Source organism: Ornithorhynchus anatinus, chromosome 11, assembly GCF_004115215.2.
Source record: "Ornithorhynchus anatinus isolate Pmale09 chromosome 11, mOrnAna1.pri.v4, whole genome shotgun sequence".
NCBI classification, from domain to species: Eukaryota; Metazoa; Chordata; class Mammalia; order Monotremata; family Ornithorhynchidae; genus Ornithorhynchus; species Ornithorhynchus anatinus.
In genome coordinates, this window is record NC_041738.1 from 46876574 (window position 1) to 46895154 (window position 18581).

Below are 18581 nucleotides of genomic sequence, written 5' to 3' on the forward strand. Positions count from 1 at the left end.
TAAACCATTTAATTGTGGGTGTTTAGTATTGTCTCAATACAGACCAAATTATCTGTAGCATTAGCGTGTAGTTAGAGAGAGCTGTTGTTAGCTCTTCAGTTATGAATAGATCTCATCCTGCTGAAATTTTCTCAGTTTTTTTTTTTTGCCATCTTCTTCTATCCAGAAAACCTCTGTTTGTCTCTTAAGAGCATTTATTGGCAATTTAAGATGTATTGTTGGGATGAAACAGTGAGTGCAGTTTAGCTAATTGTCAGAATAAACAGCATTGATTTTGAATGTTTGTTTAAATGTAGTTATTAAAGGAACAGTGATTTCAAACTGAAGTTCTGATAACTAAATAGGCAATTAACATTTATAACTAAACATCAATCAGATGACATAAGGAAACACTGTCCGTGTAACGTGGCAGCATATTAGTTGCCAGTGTTCATTTGCAGGAAATCTGCTTTCAAAGGGTGAAATTGGTATCTCGATTCATATAATCATTTTCCATAATCATAAAGTCTTTGAATGTGTCCTTTGGGTTATAGTTAGCTCTCCTACAGTCAGCTTCTTAAGAATACCAAGTTAAGAAAAACTGCCTAGCGCTTAGAACAGTGCTTGTCACATAGTAAGCGCTTAACAAATACCATCATTATTATCATCAAAGTTGTAGTACAAGATCCACTTGCATAAACAGTTGTTTCTTCTGACATCACATTGTGTTTTGTCCAGACAGGTCAACGCTGGGAAGACATTCCATAATTCTTCAGTCTTTTCTATCCAAAATGCGTTGTTAATCAGTGATATTTGTTTAGCGCTAAATGCTAAATTAAGTGCACTAAATGCTTGGGAGAGTACAATGTAACAAAAAGACACATTCCCTTCCCACAATGAGCATACAGTCTAGAGGGGGAGACCGACATTAATATAAGTGTTACATGTATGTATGTAAGTATTGTGGGACGGGGGAATGAGTAAAGGGAGGAAAGGCAGTCATCTCGGGATAGCTTTTAAAGACTTCTTGGAAGGTACAGTTAATAATGCTCCTCTGAACTCCAGCTTTATAGAGGATACCCAAACTCCAGTCTCAACTTCCTAAAAATTGCTCAGTGGACAATACTGTGTGATGAGTTTAAGCTTCGTGACGTGGGACTTGATTACCTTAGAGATGGCTTCTTGCTGCCTGTGCCTCCATGCCTATCCAAATCTGCTAGAGCCATTCCTGCCTGTGTTCCTGGGATAATAATAATAATCTTATTTAAGCACTTACTACGTGCCAAGCACTCTACTAAGCAGTGTCAATCCTGGCTCCACAACTTGTCTGCTCTGTGACCTTGGACCAGTCATTTCACTTCTGGCTTCTAATCCTGGCTCTGCCACTTGTCTGCTTTGTGACCTTGGGCAAGCCACTTCACTTCTTTGTGCCTCAGTTACCTCATCTGTAAAATGGGGATTAAGACTGTGAGCCCTGTTTGGGACAGGGGTGGGGTTCAACCCAATTAACTTGTATCTACCACAGTGCTTAACACAGTGCTTGACATATAGTAAGTGCTTAACAAATACTATCATTATTATGATCTCATCTGTAAAATGGGGAATGAGAATGTGAGGCCCAAATGGGACAAGGACTGTGTCCAACCCGATTTGTTTGCATCCGTACCAGTGCTTAGTACAGTGCCTGACACATAGTAAGCACTTAGCAAGTGCCATAATTATTATTATTAGATCTAATTTCCACCTCTGTAATCTTTCCCAGTGCCTAGTACAGTGCTCTGCACCCAGTAAGTGCTTAATACATACTATTGCTATTAGAAGAATGAGGTAAACTTTTTATTTGGGACTCTATTAGTCTGTAAAACTTCTTTACAGCCATGATCCAAAGCTCTGGTTTGTTGACCTTTGCAACGCAGAGTGAGATTTATTTAGCTTAACATTCAGGGAGGGTTCTCTCAAGCCTTATCTCTAAAAGGAATTTTCATGGGTGGATTTTGTTAAAGTACCAGCTATGAGCTGTTAGCTAAAGAATGGCTGGGCACAGCTCTAATTCTAATGAAAAGCACCTCTTGTACTCCTAAAATGTCCTACATTATGATTCCAAGTCATAGCTGCAGCCACTGCCCATGTAGCATTTAATGAAAGCCAGCCTATCAGGACAGTGTGAGAGGATCCTGAGAGAAATTCTCAGACATTTCCCATGCACTTAAAGTTTAGGAGCAAAAGTTTAGTGTAATGCATGGAGAGAGAAAAATGGGAAGCCAAAGAGATCCAGGTGCATACTCCTGTCCAGGCTTCAATAAAGCCAATAAATTATTTTGAACATAAATAATTTTCTTGGATTCCCCAAAAGTTTTGAACTTGTGTACTCCAAAGCATACTAACACAAGAAGCAACATGGCTTAGTGGAAAGAGCATGTACTTGGGAGTCAGAGGACCTGCGTTCTAATGCTGTTGGTTCGACCTTCACAACATTGCTAAAATGCGCCCTTTTATCTCCATCTAAACTGCTACCAAGTTAATCCTATTACTTATCCTATCCCACCTTGAAGCCTCCTTACTGACCTCCCAGCCTGCTGTCACTCCTGACTCCAGTCCATGTTTCACTCAACTGCCTGGATCATTTTTCTACATAAATCTTTGGGCCACGTTTCCCCTCTCCTCAAAAACCTCCGGTGGTGGCCCATCGACCTCCGCATCAGACAGAAATTCCTCACCATTGGCTTTAAAGCACCTTATCCTCTTGCCTCCTCCTACCTCACCTCGCTACTCTTCTACTCCAGCCCAGCCCACAAGCTTTGCTCCTCTAATGCTTACCTTTTCACTGTACCTCGATCCCAGGTATTTTGTGGCCGACCCCTTGCCCACATCCCACCCGTGGTCTGGAACTCTCTCCCTCCTCATATCTGACAGACATACTCTCCCCTGCTTCGAAGCCTCATTGAAGGCACATCTCTTCTCAAAAGGCCTTCCCTAACTAAGCCCTCCTTTCCTCTTCTCCCACTCCTTTCTGCGTCGACCTGTCTTGCTCCCTTTACTCATCACCCCCTCCCAGCCCCACAGAACTTGTGTACTTATCTGTAATTTATGTATAAATTTCCCCCTCTATCCTGTAAACTTGTTGTGAATAGGAAATGTTTGTTTTATTTTACTCTACCAAGTGCTTAGTAAGCACTTTGGACACAGTAAGCGCTAAATAAATACAATTGATTGATTGATTTAATTCCAGATCCTCCACTTGTCTGTTCTGTAACCATGGGCATGTCATTTACCTTCTCTGTGCCTCTGTTTCCTCATCTGCAAAATGGGAATTCAATATCTGTTCTCCCTCCTACTTAGTCTTTGAGCCCCATTAGGGGCTTGGCAGTCTTGTATCTAATGCTTAGTGCAGTGCTTGGAACATTGTAAATGCTTAAACAAATATTATTGCTATTATTATTACCACACGGGACAAGACGTTCAGAAAGACTCTCTGCATGTGTCCCAGGGAGCTCACGAGAGAGTCTGCCATGGTGGTTCCATTTGGCTTGATGATGGGTTCTTATTTTCAGAAGTTTCTGGGAAATGTAGGCCTCTGGCTTAGAGGAAATGAAGTTCCAAGACAGCGGTTGCTGCAAGAATAGGCATCCTAATCTCTCTTGACCTCATTTCTGCCTCCAATAGGAACCTGAATATCATTCCATCCAGGCTTTGCCAACAGTGCTTTGCAATTTATTTTTGTTTCGTTCTGGATTGTTAACAAAGGGCTAACTACCGAGTTTTGAATTTATAGTCTGTTTTAAATGCTGAGTGAGTCTTTACGTCTTGAGGATTTTGAAACTTTCTACCCTGAACTTAGAGAATTGTACTCAACATTCTTTAACTCTCCTTTCAGATCACGTCAGATATGACTATATGCACTTGAGGCCTAAGGGAAATGCACAATGTCCAAAATTTAAAAGCAAATAACTTAAGGTAAGGATTTTTTTCAATAAATCTGAATCTTTGAAAGAAGACCCTTTTATTGGTACTTATACCTGCGTTTTGGTGTGATTGAAATGATCTTTTCCGCACTGAATTCATGTGAAGGCCATTTTTTTTGGTTTATGGTTATAGCCACAGCTTTTAAAGCTAGTAGCTATTTGTAATCCTGTCTCTGCCTAATGATTTACCTTACATATTTGTTTAATATATGCATATGCCCATTAGCCTATAAGCTCCTTTGGGGCAGGGATTGTGTCTCTCCTTCAAAAGGCCTACCCCAACTAAGCCCTCATTTTTCTTCTTCTCCCATTCCCTCTGCATTGCTGTTGGATTTACCCCCTTTAGTCACCCTTCCCTCAGCCCCACAGTGTTTGTGTACACATCAGTGATTTATTATATTGATGTGTGTCTCCCCCCTCCAGACTGTAATCTTATTTTGCTGGGAATGTATCTAGCAACTTTATTATATTACATTCTCTAAAGCAGTTAATACAGTGCTCTGCACACAGTAAGCACTCAATAAATGCAATTGATGTTAGAACTCTGTTACTTTGCACTCTCTCAAGTGCTTAGTATTTATTATTATTATTAATAAGGTATTTGTTGAGTACTTACTATATGCCAAGCACTGTTCTAAACTGAAAGTAGGTCAACAAAGCCAGCTAAACTCGCGCATATGGTACATAAATAAGATTAAAGATATCAGGAACACAGTCCCTGAACCAATATGGGGCTCACACTCTAATCATCCATTTAAGGATGAGGTAACTGAGGCCAGAGAAGTTATGTGGCTTGCCCAAGGTCACACAGCAGACGTGTGGCAGAGCTGGGATTAGAGCCCAGGTCCTTCCGCCTCCCAGGCTTGTGCTCTATCCACTAAGCCGTGCTGCTTCTGAACAAAGAAGCACTCATTAAATGTGATTGATTGATTAAATCACTCTATAAGTAACAATATGCAAGCTTGTTCTGCTGCTGTTTCCCAGCATTCTACAGCAGTGCTCAATTGTTTGAATTGGTATTTAAGTGTGCCCATATATAGTGTTTCTTCTGCCCACTCTGCTCATAGTTTTACCACTTCAGCTTGTCATAAAACAGCTGCTTTGATATCTCTTTGTCATCTATCTTCCTCAAATGTCCTGCCCAGCAGAGCTGTGTAGCAAGAAACATTGCTTCTGTGCCGGTTGACTGGCTGCTTTCTAGTTCCTGGTTGCTCGTGACCTTCACTTGTCACTATCAAATGTGACTGGTAGGTGACACTGTGAAACTGAACAAGAAACTGAACAAGAAAGTGGACATGATAGTTAACAGATTTGCATTTCAGGTGATAATTTCAGGGGAGAAATGTCTAGCCTTTCTGGGGAAATTCTCGGAATCTGATTTATTTACATAGTTTTGGTCCCACCTGCCCTCTCTGGGAATATTCAAACTGTTATCAAAATAAACAGTCAGGCCAGGTTGTGGTTTGGTTTGTTGCATTTCAAGTGCCTTGCCAAATTGATTTTGTCTTTTGGATTTAATTTTTCATGCACCGAATGAGGCTTAGCCTCCAGCCTGAAAATCTGGCACTTGAAGTTTGGAAATCCTACTAATGTCATATGAAGTAGCCTTCCAAGTTGGATTAATTGTACAATTGAAGTAAATTGGAAGCACATTTACTATTTGTTAAGTATTAATTAGCTCTTTTAGTGTGCCAACTGCTGTCTGTCCAAAGGGTTAATGCTGCTCAGAGGGAGCAATTTCTTCCCCTTCTACCATCAGGATTAAGGTCCTGTGATGAGGTTTATTGGGTTTTTTTCTTAATATTGTGTAATTCTTGAGCTTATGTAAGTAGAACACGGACAGTTTGTATATAAACCTAGCCAGCTGCTTGCAAAATCTCTTATGCGTCATCGTTGAGAAGCGTAGTGGTTTCTTTGTCCAGAATTAGCAGAGGAGAATTGCCCCTAGTCCCCCGTCTTCTCCTGCCCTTCCTCCTCAGTCGTATGCCTCCACCCTGAACGGAAGGAGCTGGTGGCATTGAAGATAATAGTTGTTTTTTGAAAAAAGACGACTTTACTAGCTGAGCATCTGCAAGACTATAGAGGCCTCAAAGAATGGGTTTTATGGGACGGCATGCAAGAGATGAGGAGAATGAGGTAGATAAAAGTCACTAAAACTCAGAGGGATTGGGATAATTAGAATATAAGCCTCATGGGGACAGAAAGGGTGTCTGGTGTGATTATCGTGTATCTTCCCTAATGCTTGGCACCTTGTAAGCTCTTAACAAATGCTGCAATGATTATGCCAGTTACTGAAGATCCAAGTGTGAGGGTGGACAATCCAAAATAATTCCATTTATTTTCTTTTACTTTGGTATTGCAAGGAACATGGCCATTTTAGGTTGTTTTATTCGAAGATCATCTTGTGTTGTGTTTTAAGCCCAACGAAGGCAGGTGAGGAAGCTTCAGAACAGGAAAAAAAATAGTAACAATTTATTAAAATGCAACCAAATTAATGTTTAACTTTAAAGACTTCTCTGGGCAGAATTGGATTCAGAAACGCTAAGAGCCCTGGGAACCAGTGCCAGAGATAGAGCTGGAATGGGAGACTGGCAGCTCCTCGCAAGTCTGCCCCCAGTGTTGTGCACATAATAGGTGCTCAATAAATACCATCAATTGATAGAATTCTAATCCCAGCTCTGTGGGCTCCGGAGAGGAAGGACAGGAGTCAACCCTGAATAATGACAATAATAATAATAATATATTAAGCACTTAATAGGTGTCTAGCACTGCTATAAACTCTGGGGAAGGTACAAGATAATTAGGTCAGAAAGTAGTCCCTGTCCCACATGGGCATCAGAATCTAAGCAGGAGGGAGAACTGACATTGAATCCCCATTTTCCAGATGAGGTAACTGTGACACAGAGAAGCTGAATGACTTGCCCAAGGTCACACAACAGACAAGTGGAGGACCCAGGATTAGAATTCGGGTCCGGTTCTCTGCCTCCCAGGCCCATGGTCTTTCTACAAGGCCATGCCGCTTCCCTGAAGTGATCAGGGTGAGCTAGGTACACAACTGAGGCAGCAATAACACCCGTAGCCTATGCTGGGAGGCAGAGGGAAGCCTGTCTCTTACCAGGGTGTTCTTTGGTGTCCAAGAGTTTTATCCAAAGCAAAGAAGGTAATTAGCCTCAGGTGGCTCTTTGGTTTGGTAAACAAAGCAGTATACCCAGTAGTGGCCTGGTGACTGTAATTTTCAATACTGTAATAAATGCATTCAACTACTGATCTTCAGGAGTAGTGCCAGACAAAGAGCAGATGTGTTCTCTGACGGCTCTGCGTTTTAAATTACACAGAACTGTACAGCAAATGGGCAGAGCAGTTGGGTTTGGAGGCTCTGAAAGTATGTGTATTAAGATAGACAGATCAGACAGCAGAGTAGTGTTGAAAAAGTCGGGGGGATGGAGTGGAAGCTGGATTTTTTTGTTTGTTTTTTTAAAAAAAAAGTTGCTTCAGGGGATTTGTGGTATTTTTCACTTGCCTACTGTTTGCTGATTCTGTAATGGTGAAAAAAAAAACAAAACCAAGGATGTTTAGAATTTTTAAATGCTTGACTGGTTCAAACATCACTTATTGTTGTCTCAGCTATTTTCCTTCTGATAGTGAATTATAGAAACATGTGCATTAATGGGCAGGGAATGTGACTACAAAGGCCATTATAAATTGTACTCTTCCAAACACTTAATACAGTGCTCTGCATGCAGTAAGCACCCAATAAATATAATTAACTATTTAGATCAATTGCAAAATCAGCCCACTGGTGAAGTCGAAGACTTTGAGGGAGCCACATGACCCGGGTTTGCAGGGTGTTGCCCACGTTTCTCCATGAGAATGCAAATTCTTTTCTTCAGGGTGTCCTTAAACTTGTGGATATTACTTACTTTTATGGAGTATTTATTCTGGCCTCCTTTTTTTGTTCATTCAGTCGTATTTATTGAGCGCTTACTGTGTGCAGAGCACTATACTTAGCCCTTGGAAAGTACAATTTAGCAACCAGTAGTTGATTCCTGCCCACAGTGGGCTCACAGTCTAAAAGGGGGGAGACAGGCATCAAGACAAGAAAGCAGGCATCAATAGCGTCAATATAAATAAATAGAATTATAGATATATGCACCATTAATATAAATAAATAGGATTATAAGTATGTACATATCTACACAAGTTCTGTGGGGGGCGATAGGGGAGTAGAGCAAAGGGAGTGAGTCGGGGCAATGGGGAGGGGAGGAGGAGCAGAGGAAAAGGGGGGCTCTCATATTCTGATTACTGGGCAGCCTTTAGCAAGCAGCTGCTGCCTCTCCCAGCCACAGTGCAGATTTTAAAGGAAAGGTGAGGTGGGAATTTAGACTAGGCCCTAAACCAATTTTTTTTGGAGATTGCTGAAGGAGAGCCAGAAGGAAATGGGCAGGGCAGCTATAAGATATACTGCTTGTTCTAGCCCGTCATGATTTCTGTAGTAGCATTTCCACAGTCTGCTTCTCCATCTCCCTTTATGTCCCACAGACAGTAAGTCGGACCAGGAAGGAGGAGAGAGCAGTAGGGCTGGAGCATCAACAGGGACCCAGGAACTTTAAGGTGGGCAGTGGATGAGGGGTCACAGCTCTGGATCATCCGGACACATGGCAGCGTTCTGTCCACCGTGGAGAGAGTAAGGGCCTGGGAGTCAGAGGACTTAGGGTTCTAATCCCAGCTCTGCCACTTGTCTGCTGAGTGACCTTGGGCAAGTCACTTAACTTCTGTGCCTCAGTTACCTCATTTGTAAAATGGGGGATGAAGACCGTAAACCCTGTGTGGGGCAGGGACTCTGTCCAACTGGATAAGCTCGTATCTATCCCCGGGGCTCAGTTCAGTGCCTGGTAAGCGCTTAACAAATACCACAATCACTTAGCTCCTCTGTGCCTCAGTTACCTTATCTCTAAAATAGGGATTAAGACTGTGAACCTCATTTGGGATGTGGACTGTGTCCAACCTGATTAGTTTGTATCTCCCCCAGTGTTCAGAACAGTGCCTGGCACATAGTAAGTGATTAACAAATGCTATTAAAAAAAAAAACAAAACCCAAAAAACAGCCTGATACTGGCATGGCAAATTGATTATTTGGCTTCATGGGCTACCCTCTAGACACATGGGACTTGGCTAGGGATTCACATTCCGTTTCTTCTCTCACATTCTCCAGTCTTTATCTCATTCTCAAAAGCGTTCAATTTGCTAGGGATCCACTGTTGGTCTCAGTGGAGATGGGGAGCCTCTAATTTCAGAGTTTTTCCTCTTCTAGCCATCTCTTTCCTTAAAAAAACAGGGAAAACAGCAAAAGAAACCTCTAACTTGGGAGTTTTTAACTGCTCATATTCTAGTTAATTACCTCAGGGCATGTTATGGCTTTTCCCAGTTTGTTTTTGCTCTTTCCTTCCCATCCATGTTGCTCCCACACTGATCCATGCACTTGTCCCACCTTGACTACTGTATCAGCTTCCCCACTGACTTGCTTGCCTCTTGTCTCCCCTCTCCAGCCTGTATTTCACTCTGTATTGCCTAGGTCATTTTTCTTAAAAAAAAAAAAAAAAAAAAGTTGATCCATGTTTCCCCACTCCTCAGAAACTTCCAGTGGTTGGCCATCCACCTCCGCATCAAGCACAGTCATTCCAATTGGCTTTAAGATGTTAAATCAGTTCTCCCACTCCTTCCTTACCTTCCTGATGGTCAACAATTCACCCCACACACTTCACTCCTCTATTGCCAACCTACTTACTGTTCTTCCATCTCATCCTTTCACCACCAAAACCGTGCCCCTGCCCTTCCTCTGACCTGGAACTCCCTCCCCCTTCATCTATGCCAGATCAGTCATAGGTGGGTGAAAACTAAGGCATATATGAAAAGAATGCTTATTCTGAAAGGAATTTATTTAATAATAATAATAATGTTGGTATTTGTTAAGCGCTTACTATATACTGAGCACTGTTCTAAGCGCTGGGGTAGATACAGGGTAATCAGGTTGTCCCACGTGAGGCTCACAGTTAATCCCCATTTTACAGATGAGGTAACTGAGGCACAGAGAAATGAAAGTGACTTGCCCACAATCACACAGCTGACAAGTTGCAGAGGTGGGATTCGAACCCATGACCTCTGACTCCCAAGTCCGGGCTCTTTCCACTGAGCCACGCTGCTTTTTGGTGTTCCCATGAATGTATCCTAAATCAGTTTTCTGTTGTTTCCTCCCAAAATAATTTGGTCAGATTTCAAGAGTATATCTGTTGCTCTGGGACTCAGTAAAATAGCTAAATTGATGAAGAATTAGCACATCACAATAAATAAACACCCCCATTTGCTTTTCAAGTTTTGATTGAAAGTTTTTACAAGTAAAACTCTTCAGTATATAGAGGAGGCCTGTTGAATTCGTCCATTGTAGATTTTTGTGTGAAAATGTTGTCTAACACAGCTGTAAATATTCCAGGTTTGAAGATATGATCAAAATCCTGTTAAGGCTCAGTCATCGCAGGGAAGTTTCTATTAGAGTAGAAAAGTGGTTGAGAGACATCTGCCTGAATGTCTTCAATCAATATTGTGCATTTGGTTTTCTCTCAGCAGTGGCCTTTAATAGCAGTAAATCAATAGCGATTTCAAGATTAAGTGTACCTCTAGGACAGCAAGACAATCCTAATGGTTCTAGTTTTAAGAGATCAGATTGCATCCTCTTCTTGTACGCACACAAAATTTTCATTTAACATTTCCAATCACATCCCTAGTTACTTTGCAAATTAGTCAGTGCAGAGGAATTGTTTCTCCACTTCCTCCTCTCCCTTTTTCCTGTTTCTCTTGTTAGAACGTAAATAATAGTGACTCAGCACAGTGCCACCGCACCTAGTAATTTTTTCGGCATATACAGAGTTGACTGCAGTGACACCAGGAAAAATGCTATGATTTTCCTGACAGTTTCAGATAACAAGAAACCAAATATTCATTTAAGAGCAAGCTTACCTAAAGAAAGTGCAGTAAAATAAACCCCAAACTGAAGCCATATAATAGGTATGCTGGCAGTTTTAGAGCCTTGATTGACACCACTAGGAAATATGAGTAACAACACTTATCAACAAGAATACTAATGTCCTAGGGAGAAATTTGTACTGCACAATTCTTTAGCAAGGAATTGCTAAAAATTCTCAATCTATTTATGAGAAAAGTCCACTTCTGAGTGCTGAGTGTCATTGCAAGGAATGTGTCTGTTGTGTTGTACTTTCTCAAGTGCTTAGTACAGGGCCCTGAAAACAGTAAGCGCTCAATAAATATGAATGATTGATTGCTGCTGGATCTGCAGCCTCCATCCTGCTTTCTGGTGTTTTCAGGTGATGCCCCCTTGCCATGAAAAAGTAAATAGCCTTTTGTCCTCCTCTCCCTCTTTCCTTTTCCAGATACCTCAGATTCTCTTTTTGATTTAAAAAGATAAAATTAACCTGAATTTTGGCAACTCTTCTTAATACATGATAAATTTGAGGGTAAAGAGTCAGTTCAATTTGAAATTGCCGAACTCCTTACACTTTTTTGCTGGAGTTTCAAAATTAGGGATCAAGAGGTAGCACTAGGCGAGCTCAGTTCTCCCTTGTTTGGAAGACAAGACTTTTATGACCTCAATTGCCCATAGCACTGTAAAGCTGAATTTACTATGTCCTCGCAAATATGGGAGAAAGGAGAGGCGATACCACAGGTAAAAAGGAAATTCAAATAGTGTACTCTCTGTAGAATGAAAAGTGAAGATATGTAAGATATAGTCAGGAATAAGAAGAGAGGGCCATAGCTGAGACCACAGAAACAGTTGTCTGAACAGCCCTTGTATTCTTTAATATCTGTGGTGATGCCAAGGGAAAACAAATTTGATTTTGTGTGTGAGAGACATAAGGTGAATCGTGCATTAAGGGAACCCTAAAGGGACTTAGTGGAATAAAAAGGTTGAAGAATCATCATTTTAAAAAATAAATAAATTGCTGATGACTATGGTCCTATGCAGCAGACATAAATGCTTGCTTTGCACAGTGTGTTTGTTTCCAAGTTCTCGCACATGTTCCACTGTCCTCAAAACAGTTCCAAGAGATAAGTAGGAGTAGGTAGAATTACTATCTTATACCATTTTATACAGTGAAAATGAAGGCATCCAGAGATTCAGGATTAACAAAAATGAAGCAGTCAGTTGGCAGAACTCAGTCTCTTCATTCCTGGTCAATGTTTAATACCATCATAAATAACAGCCTTGCAGCAGTTTTTAGCAATTGAGAGCAATTGTACCATCAATGTTTAACCTTTGTAGGTTTCACTGTGTGGAGTCGAGTAAATCTTATCATTTAAAACATTATTCAGATTTTTTTCCAAGTGATTTATGATGAAGGGTTTATGCAAACATTATGGTAATATTTAGTGTGTGTGCCTATATTTGAAATCAATTCCATTTGTATGTCATTTTCCTTATTACCTCTATCCTGTGGTCTTTTCAGAAAGGTATGGGCAAAATCATTTATTTCCTCACAGTTTTGATCAGTTAAAAACCACTTGATAAGATTTCCCCTGATTCTTTTGCACAGCTTTATTAAATCAAAGTTCCTGTTTACTTAGCCTGTACTGTCATTACTTCATTTTTTCTTTTACTCCTCTCCACTTTGGAGAGCCACCTGACAGTCCTCTTTGGGGTTTCCTCCAATTCCCTTCTCTTTGCATTTTTCTTTTTGTAGCATGTACCTTGCTGTTTCTCCCTCCTGTTTTTAAAATCAACTCGCAGCTCCCTCTTTCATCTTCCCCTTAAGACAACCTTCACCTATAAACCACTGCACTCGAAATAATGCTAAGTGTTTAGGTAGAACCTGATGTCATGGGAAAGAAAGAAGCCACCAAAACAACTGATATCTGGAGAAGAAAACTAGGTATTAAATAGTATTTCCAGCTTGAGTAACTCACTTTAACAACATAGTTTAGAACTTGGTCATAGGTTTTTAGCCATGTTTTGTCTGTATTCTAGTCAGTGCCAATCAATTAGATGCTGGTGTAATAAATAGAAATAAACCAAGCTTGAATTTGTATTATTTCTCTATATAAAGAAGTCAAAACATTTTCCAAGCACTTCATTAATAGGTACTCTAATGTGTCTGAGGGATAGGTAAACCGATTATCCCTGTAAATAGAGTGAAGGAAACAAAGGGAGTAGTTTGGATTTATGTAGGATCACGCTGAGTCAGTGGTAGATTTGGGTTGGTTTTTTTTATACAACTCAAGTCTCATAATTGCCTGTCTGGTGCTTAAATCTGAGCTGTAGTTCTGCTTGAGTGAGATTCATTAGCAAAAGAAAGAAAAGGGAATTGTTCGGGATTTAAATGAATTGGTTGCTGATCCTTCCAAGGAATCTCTTCTCCCCCACTTTCATTCTCTGTCTAGGACCGAGAGGTGCCACAGGCAAAATAAAATCCTGTTTTAAATATAGGTCAGTTCAGTCAACATTGCTGTGAGATTAGTTTAGAAATTAAGAAATGAGCTCTTGGGTCTTACACAATCAAATTAGGCTTAGACATTTGTATTACTGGAAAGCACGATAGTCCCTTGATTCCATCCTCCTCCAGGACCACGATCCTTTCTCACCCTTCCTCTCTGTAGTTCCAAGATTCAGAATGTCTGTCGACATCCGCTGGAGATCAAGCTAAGTAAATATCAATGTTTTAAAACATGGGTTATGTAAGGTACCTGAAAGGGTGTAACTTCTTTTAAAAGCTCCTTGTTCTTTTCACGACTTGGAAAAGACAGGAGCCATCTTTATTTGTGCTTTGATGTGTAGATGATAATTGCAAACAAAATGAAAATACTTACAATTCACTTCTTCAAATGAGTTTCACTTCCTCAAATGAGATCCCTTCTAGACAAGCTCACTGTGGGCCGGGAGCATGTCTGCCGACTTTGTTGTATTGTACTCTCCCACCCTGTGCTCCTCAAGTAGCAAGTGCTCAGTAAATATGATCGATTATTGTCGTCATTGGTATCCTTTTGGAACACTTTTCCATTCTCTTGTGTGCCTAGGGGACGCTTTTTGTCCCTCATCCATTTTAGAGTATTTATGGTCCTACGTTCAAGACAGAGTGTTCTGTGGTGAAATAAAAGTGAACAAGTAGTGTGAGGCCTTGGTGTGGACACACAAAAATATTGTCTTTCAATTTTTTTTGCAGGGCACATCCAGGAAATCATGCAGTCATCAGGTCACAGGTTCCGGGATGTTGAGCACCATCCCCTTCTGGCTGAAAATGAGAATTATGACTCCTCATCCGAAGCTGATGTGGCAGACAGGATTTGGTTCATTCGGGATGGCTGCGGCATGGTCTGCGCTGTCATGACGTGGCTTTTAGTGGTCTATGCAGACTTCGTGGTGACTTTTGTCATGTTGCTGCCTTCCAAAGACTTCTGGTATTCTGTGGTCAATGGTGTTATTTTTAATTGCCTTGCGATTTTAGCTCTGTCATCTCATCTGAGAACGATGCTAACTGACCCCGTAAGTATCTTGCTCTTCTCTTTGAAACTTTCCCCTTTGGGACTCGGAAATTTTCTGCTAAGAGTGTGTTTTTTTTAATTCCTTCCTCATTGAGATAATTTTCTTAAAATGAAGGTTTGGAGACTTTTTAATCAGGTCCTGAGTTGAAAAGGAAAGGAACCTAATTGAGGATTACTTTGCGTTCCAAAAGCCAATTACATAAATGTAGCTTGTATTTGTATGGAAGTCACACCTTTAATATATGAAATGAGAAAACCAGAAGGGACTCTCCCATAAACCATTTAAACAAATCTGTGCTTTTTCATAGCTAGTCTTATATTCGTTTTCCTCTGATTAACATCACAGTAATCAGTTTGTGCTTGTTATTGGTTTATTACCCAGAATGCCTATTATTTTATCAAAAATTGCAAATGACAGTGTAAAGTAATAGATAGTATATTTCAAATCAGAATTTGGTTGCCAGGAGGCTGAAAGTGACAAAGGGGGTGGGGGGGAGGTGTGTGTGTGTGTGTGTTGGGAACATGTCTGTGTGTGTGTGTGTTGGGAACACTTAAACAGTGTCATTTGTCAAAGACAGTTTGTAAAGGCAGTGGATTCTATTTGTGTCCATGAGTAATTTCCTTGGAAAGAGATGAAATCATAAATGGTTGTGGCATCATGGAGTTATCATCTCCTTCTCCTAACTACTACACAGTATAGTTTGGAGATTGAGATGAGTAAGGAAATTCTAGAGGAGATATTTAAAAAAAATCAATTCATCTTGTAGCCTCTGAAAATCTGTCATAGTTTGGGTGTAATGAAAATCTAAATTGCATGAAATTCTTTTCTAACCTTCATTTGAAAATAAACCCAGTGAGGGTGAAGCTCGCTGGCACAGTTTCATGTTGGTTTTACATTTTGGAAAGTCATGTAAATCAGTCTGTTTTCCCCTTGCAGAGTGTGGTTCTTTTGATGTGATTCATAGTATACGAGGATTACCCACAATTATCTTTTGGTGGGAGATTATTAAAGTCCTGTTGATTGAATTTTGTTAACTTGTTTTTCAAGTTTTTACACAAGCTGCTTAATATTACCAGTAGTGTATGAAAATACATTCACTGGGCTAACAACATGTCAGTTCTCACAAAATTTTGTCATGTATTTGAATGGTGTCAGTGATATTGGCTTATTGTCTTTTTCCTAAATCATGATATTCTAACCTTTTAGCATCAAAGCACTTCTTGCTATCTTTCTATTTGAGATTTAACAAATATTAATAGGTAAAGGATAGCCACAGCATTAGAATCTATTTAATAATTAGTTAGGCTTATATATTTGCAGTGTCTTATGAAATAACACTACTGAAGTGCTGCACTATGCATTATTAATAGGCATGTGATGTATTATATGAATGGAGAGACTTTGGAAGTCTTAAAATGAGGTTGGGATTCTCCGTAATTCAGCCCTTCCCATTTGCAGGGGCAAGGAGAGGAATGATCAGATAATCAGGTTTAAAATAGAACTGTTTAGGTGGGAGGAGGGGCAGAGAAGCCTGTATTCTTTGTTAATATTATTTCAGCATTTTAAAATTGAAGTGAAATTTAAAAATTCTAAATGGAAGGATTTATGTTCAAAACCACAAAATATTATGAAAGCAGTGCTTTTCCTCTTCTTATTTTATACTTGTATTCTGTCTACCATGGAAAAGATTGAGAAGACATTTCTCAAATTACGTTACCATGTGTAGTTCCTCTGAGATAGTAATGCAGATGAGTGCTATAAGCAGTTTGCAGTAACACACATACTATATTGAGGTGGACTAATTGCCTGGGGAAAATTTTTCTCTAATGGTGTACATTCAGAAATGAAATCAAGGTAGTGTCATTACATTTTATTATCAAGAAAATGAAAACCTGTGAACTCAGTGCTGAGGGTATAAATTTATTTTTGTTCCAGTGACCAAACAGGATTACATATATTTCTACATTATATATATGTATATATGAAGTTTAACTTGAAAACATGTAATGATTGGACCCAGCCATATTCATATATTTGCTGGAAAAAAAATCACTAACAAAAGTAAAAAATAAAATCTGATCCATATAGTCTGTTTGGAAAACCTTGTTTTTCCCCTCATCAGAGCTTTAGCAAATCGCCATATTGGGATTTTAGCAATTTATCTCAAAAGATGAAAGATGAAGAAAATTGAAAACCAGTGAGGAAACTCCAGGTTAAATTATCCAAGTTCAACCAATGTATAGGAAAGGAAATTTCACTGGATTATGCCAAGAAGTTACTGTGTTTCTTGTGTGCAGTTTCCTTCCAGAAAAAATTATAAATAATAATAATGGTATTTGTTAGTCACTATGTGCCAAGCACTTTGCTAAGCGCTGTGTTAGATACAAGGTAATCAGGTTGCTCCACGTGGGACTCAGTCTTAGTCCCCATTTTACAGATGAGGTAACTGAGGCCCAGAGAAGTTAAGTGACTTGCCCAAAGTCACACAGCTGAAAGTGCCAGAGCCGAGATTTTGATTATTCATTCATTGAATCATATTTATTAAGCGCTTCCTGTGTGCAGAGCACTGTATTAAGCGTTTGGTAAAGTACAATACAACTTACCAGACAACCAGTCTCTGAATATTGTGCACAGCGCATCTCTATAAGCTATGTCAGTCCCCAAAACTACCTGCAAATAGACTGAGGTTCTTTGGGATTTTAAAAAAGAAATATGATTTTGGGAGTATTTAAGACAAGTAAATATTCGGTTGTAACGTACAAAGAAAATAAATTCAAGTTTTAGACTTTGTTTTTATGGGACACAATGAACAATATCTGTCTGGCTTATGCTCTGACAGTATTTCCTTTCCAGCATGTAGAAATGACCCAACTGGCTAAAGAAGGCCTAAGTGGAAAGAGCACAGGCTTGGGAGTCAGAGGACCTGGTTGTAATCCCAGCTCTGCCACTTACTGCTCTGTGATTAAGGGCAAGTTACTTAAGTGCCTCCATTCCCTCAGTTGCAATACCTGTCCTCCTGCCTACTGAGACTGTAAGCATCATATGGAACCTTAGAACAGTGCTTGGCACATAGTAAGCGCTTAACAGATACCACAATTCCATTTCCATTCTTTGCACGCAGTTAGCGCTCAATAATGGGCGGGGAATGAATCCATTTATTTTTGTATTGTACTCTCCCAAGTGCTTAATATAGTGCTTTGTACACAGTAAGTGTTCAATAAATACTATTGAATATTGATGAATGAATGATCTATAGAGGCACCCTATTGAATAAAATTCTGCTTTGAACAGTGATTATCCTCCCAGTTTTATAAATCTAGGCATCTGCCTTCTGCTGCACTTGCAGATAGTCGGATAATCAAGGACAGTAATATACATGCATTCTGTGGCATCTATTTTAAAACTGTAAAAATAATGTTAATAACTTGTAAAATGTGAGAGAAATATTTTGAGGTCCAGGCTAGTTACAATTTTTCTGAGGTCTCATACTGAAAAGAATTTTCAATGATATTTCACACAATTTATTAAAATGGAATGAAATCAGTGGGCAGTGTTATTGTATTGATTTCAAAAGTATGCTAGTATTATGCAGACCTAATAATGAACTGCCATTCATATGCTTTTCCAGGTGGTAAGACCAGTTGTAACAGTCCAACTGGTCTCAGCCGCTTGCACTGTTGGGAAGCAGTGAACTTAGTGTATTTATTTTATGGATAAATGATTATACACACATTTAGAAATGTATGTTTACATTTTGCTTGGATCAATGTATAGTGTTTTTCTTATTGAGCCCACTCATTAAAATTACAAATACAAATCTGTAAAATACTTTCTTTTTACAGGAAGGGAAGCAGGGTGGCTTAGTAGATAAAGCATGGGCCTGGGAGTCACAAGGACCTGGATTCTTATCCTGGGCTCCACCCCTTGTCTGATGCCTGGCCATTGGGCAAGTCACTTAACTCCTAGTGCCTATTGCCTCATTGGTAAATAGGGATTAAGACTGTGAGCCCCATGTGGGACATGGACTGTGTCATCCTGATTAGCTTGTATTACTCCAGTGCTTAGTACAGTACTTGGTATGTAGTAAGTGCTTA

General features: G+C 39.8%; 1 protein-coding gene across 2 annotated transcripts in view; it reads left to right on the plus strand.

Annotated features, from left to right (window-relative positions):
• The window catches only part of ZDHHC7 (zinc finger DHHC-type palmitoyltransferase 7), a 51250-nt gene that overhangs the window by 13785 nt on the left and 18884 nt on the right, over positions 1-18581 (plus strand). For both annotated transcript variants that reach the window (XM_029075212.2, XM_029075211.2), the window contains exons 2-3: positions 3854-3933; positions 14168-14487. In XM_029075212.2, the coding sequence (XP_028931045.1) occupies positions 14185-14487 (303 nt within the window). In that variant the 5' untranslated portion in view covers positions 3854-3933; positions 14168-14184. The remainder of the gene's footprint in view (positions 1-3853; positions 3934-14167; positions 14488-18581) is intronic.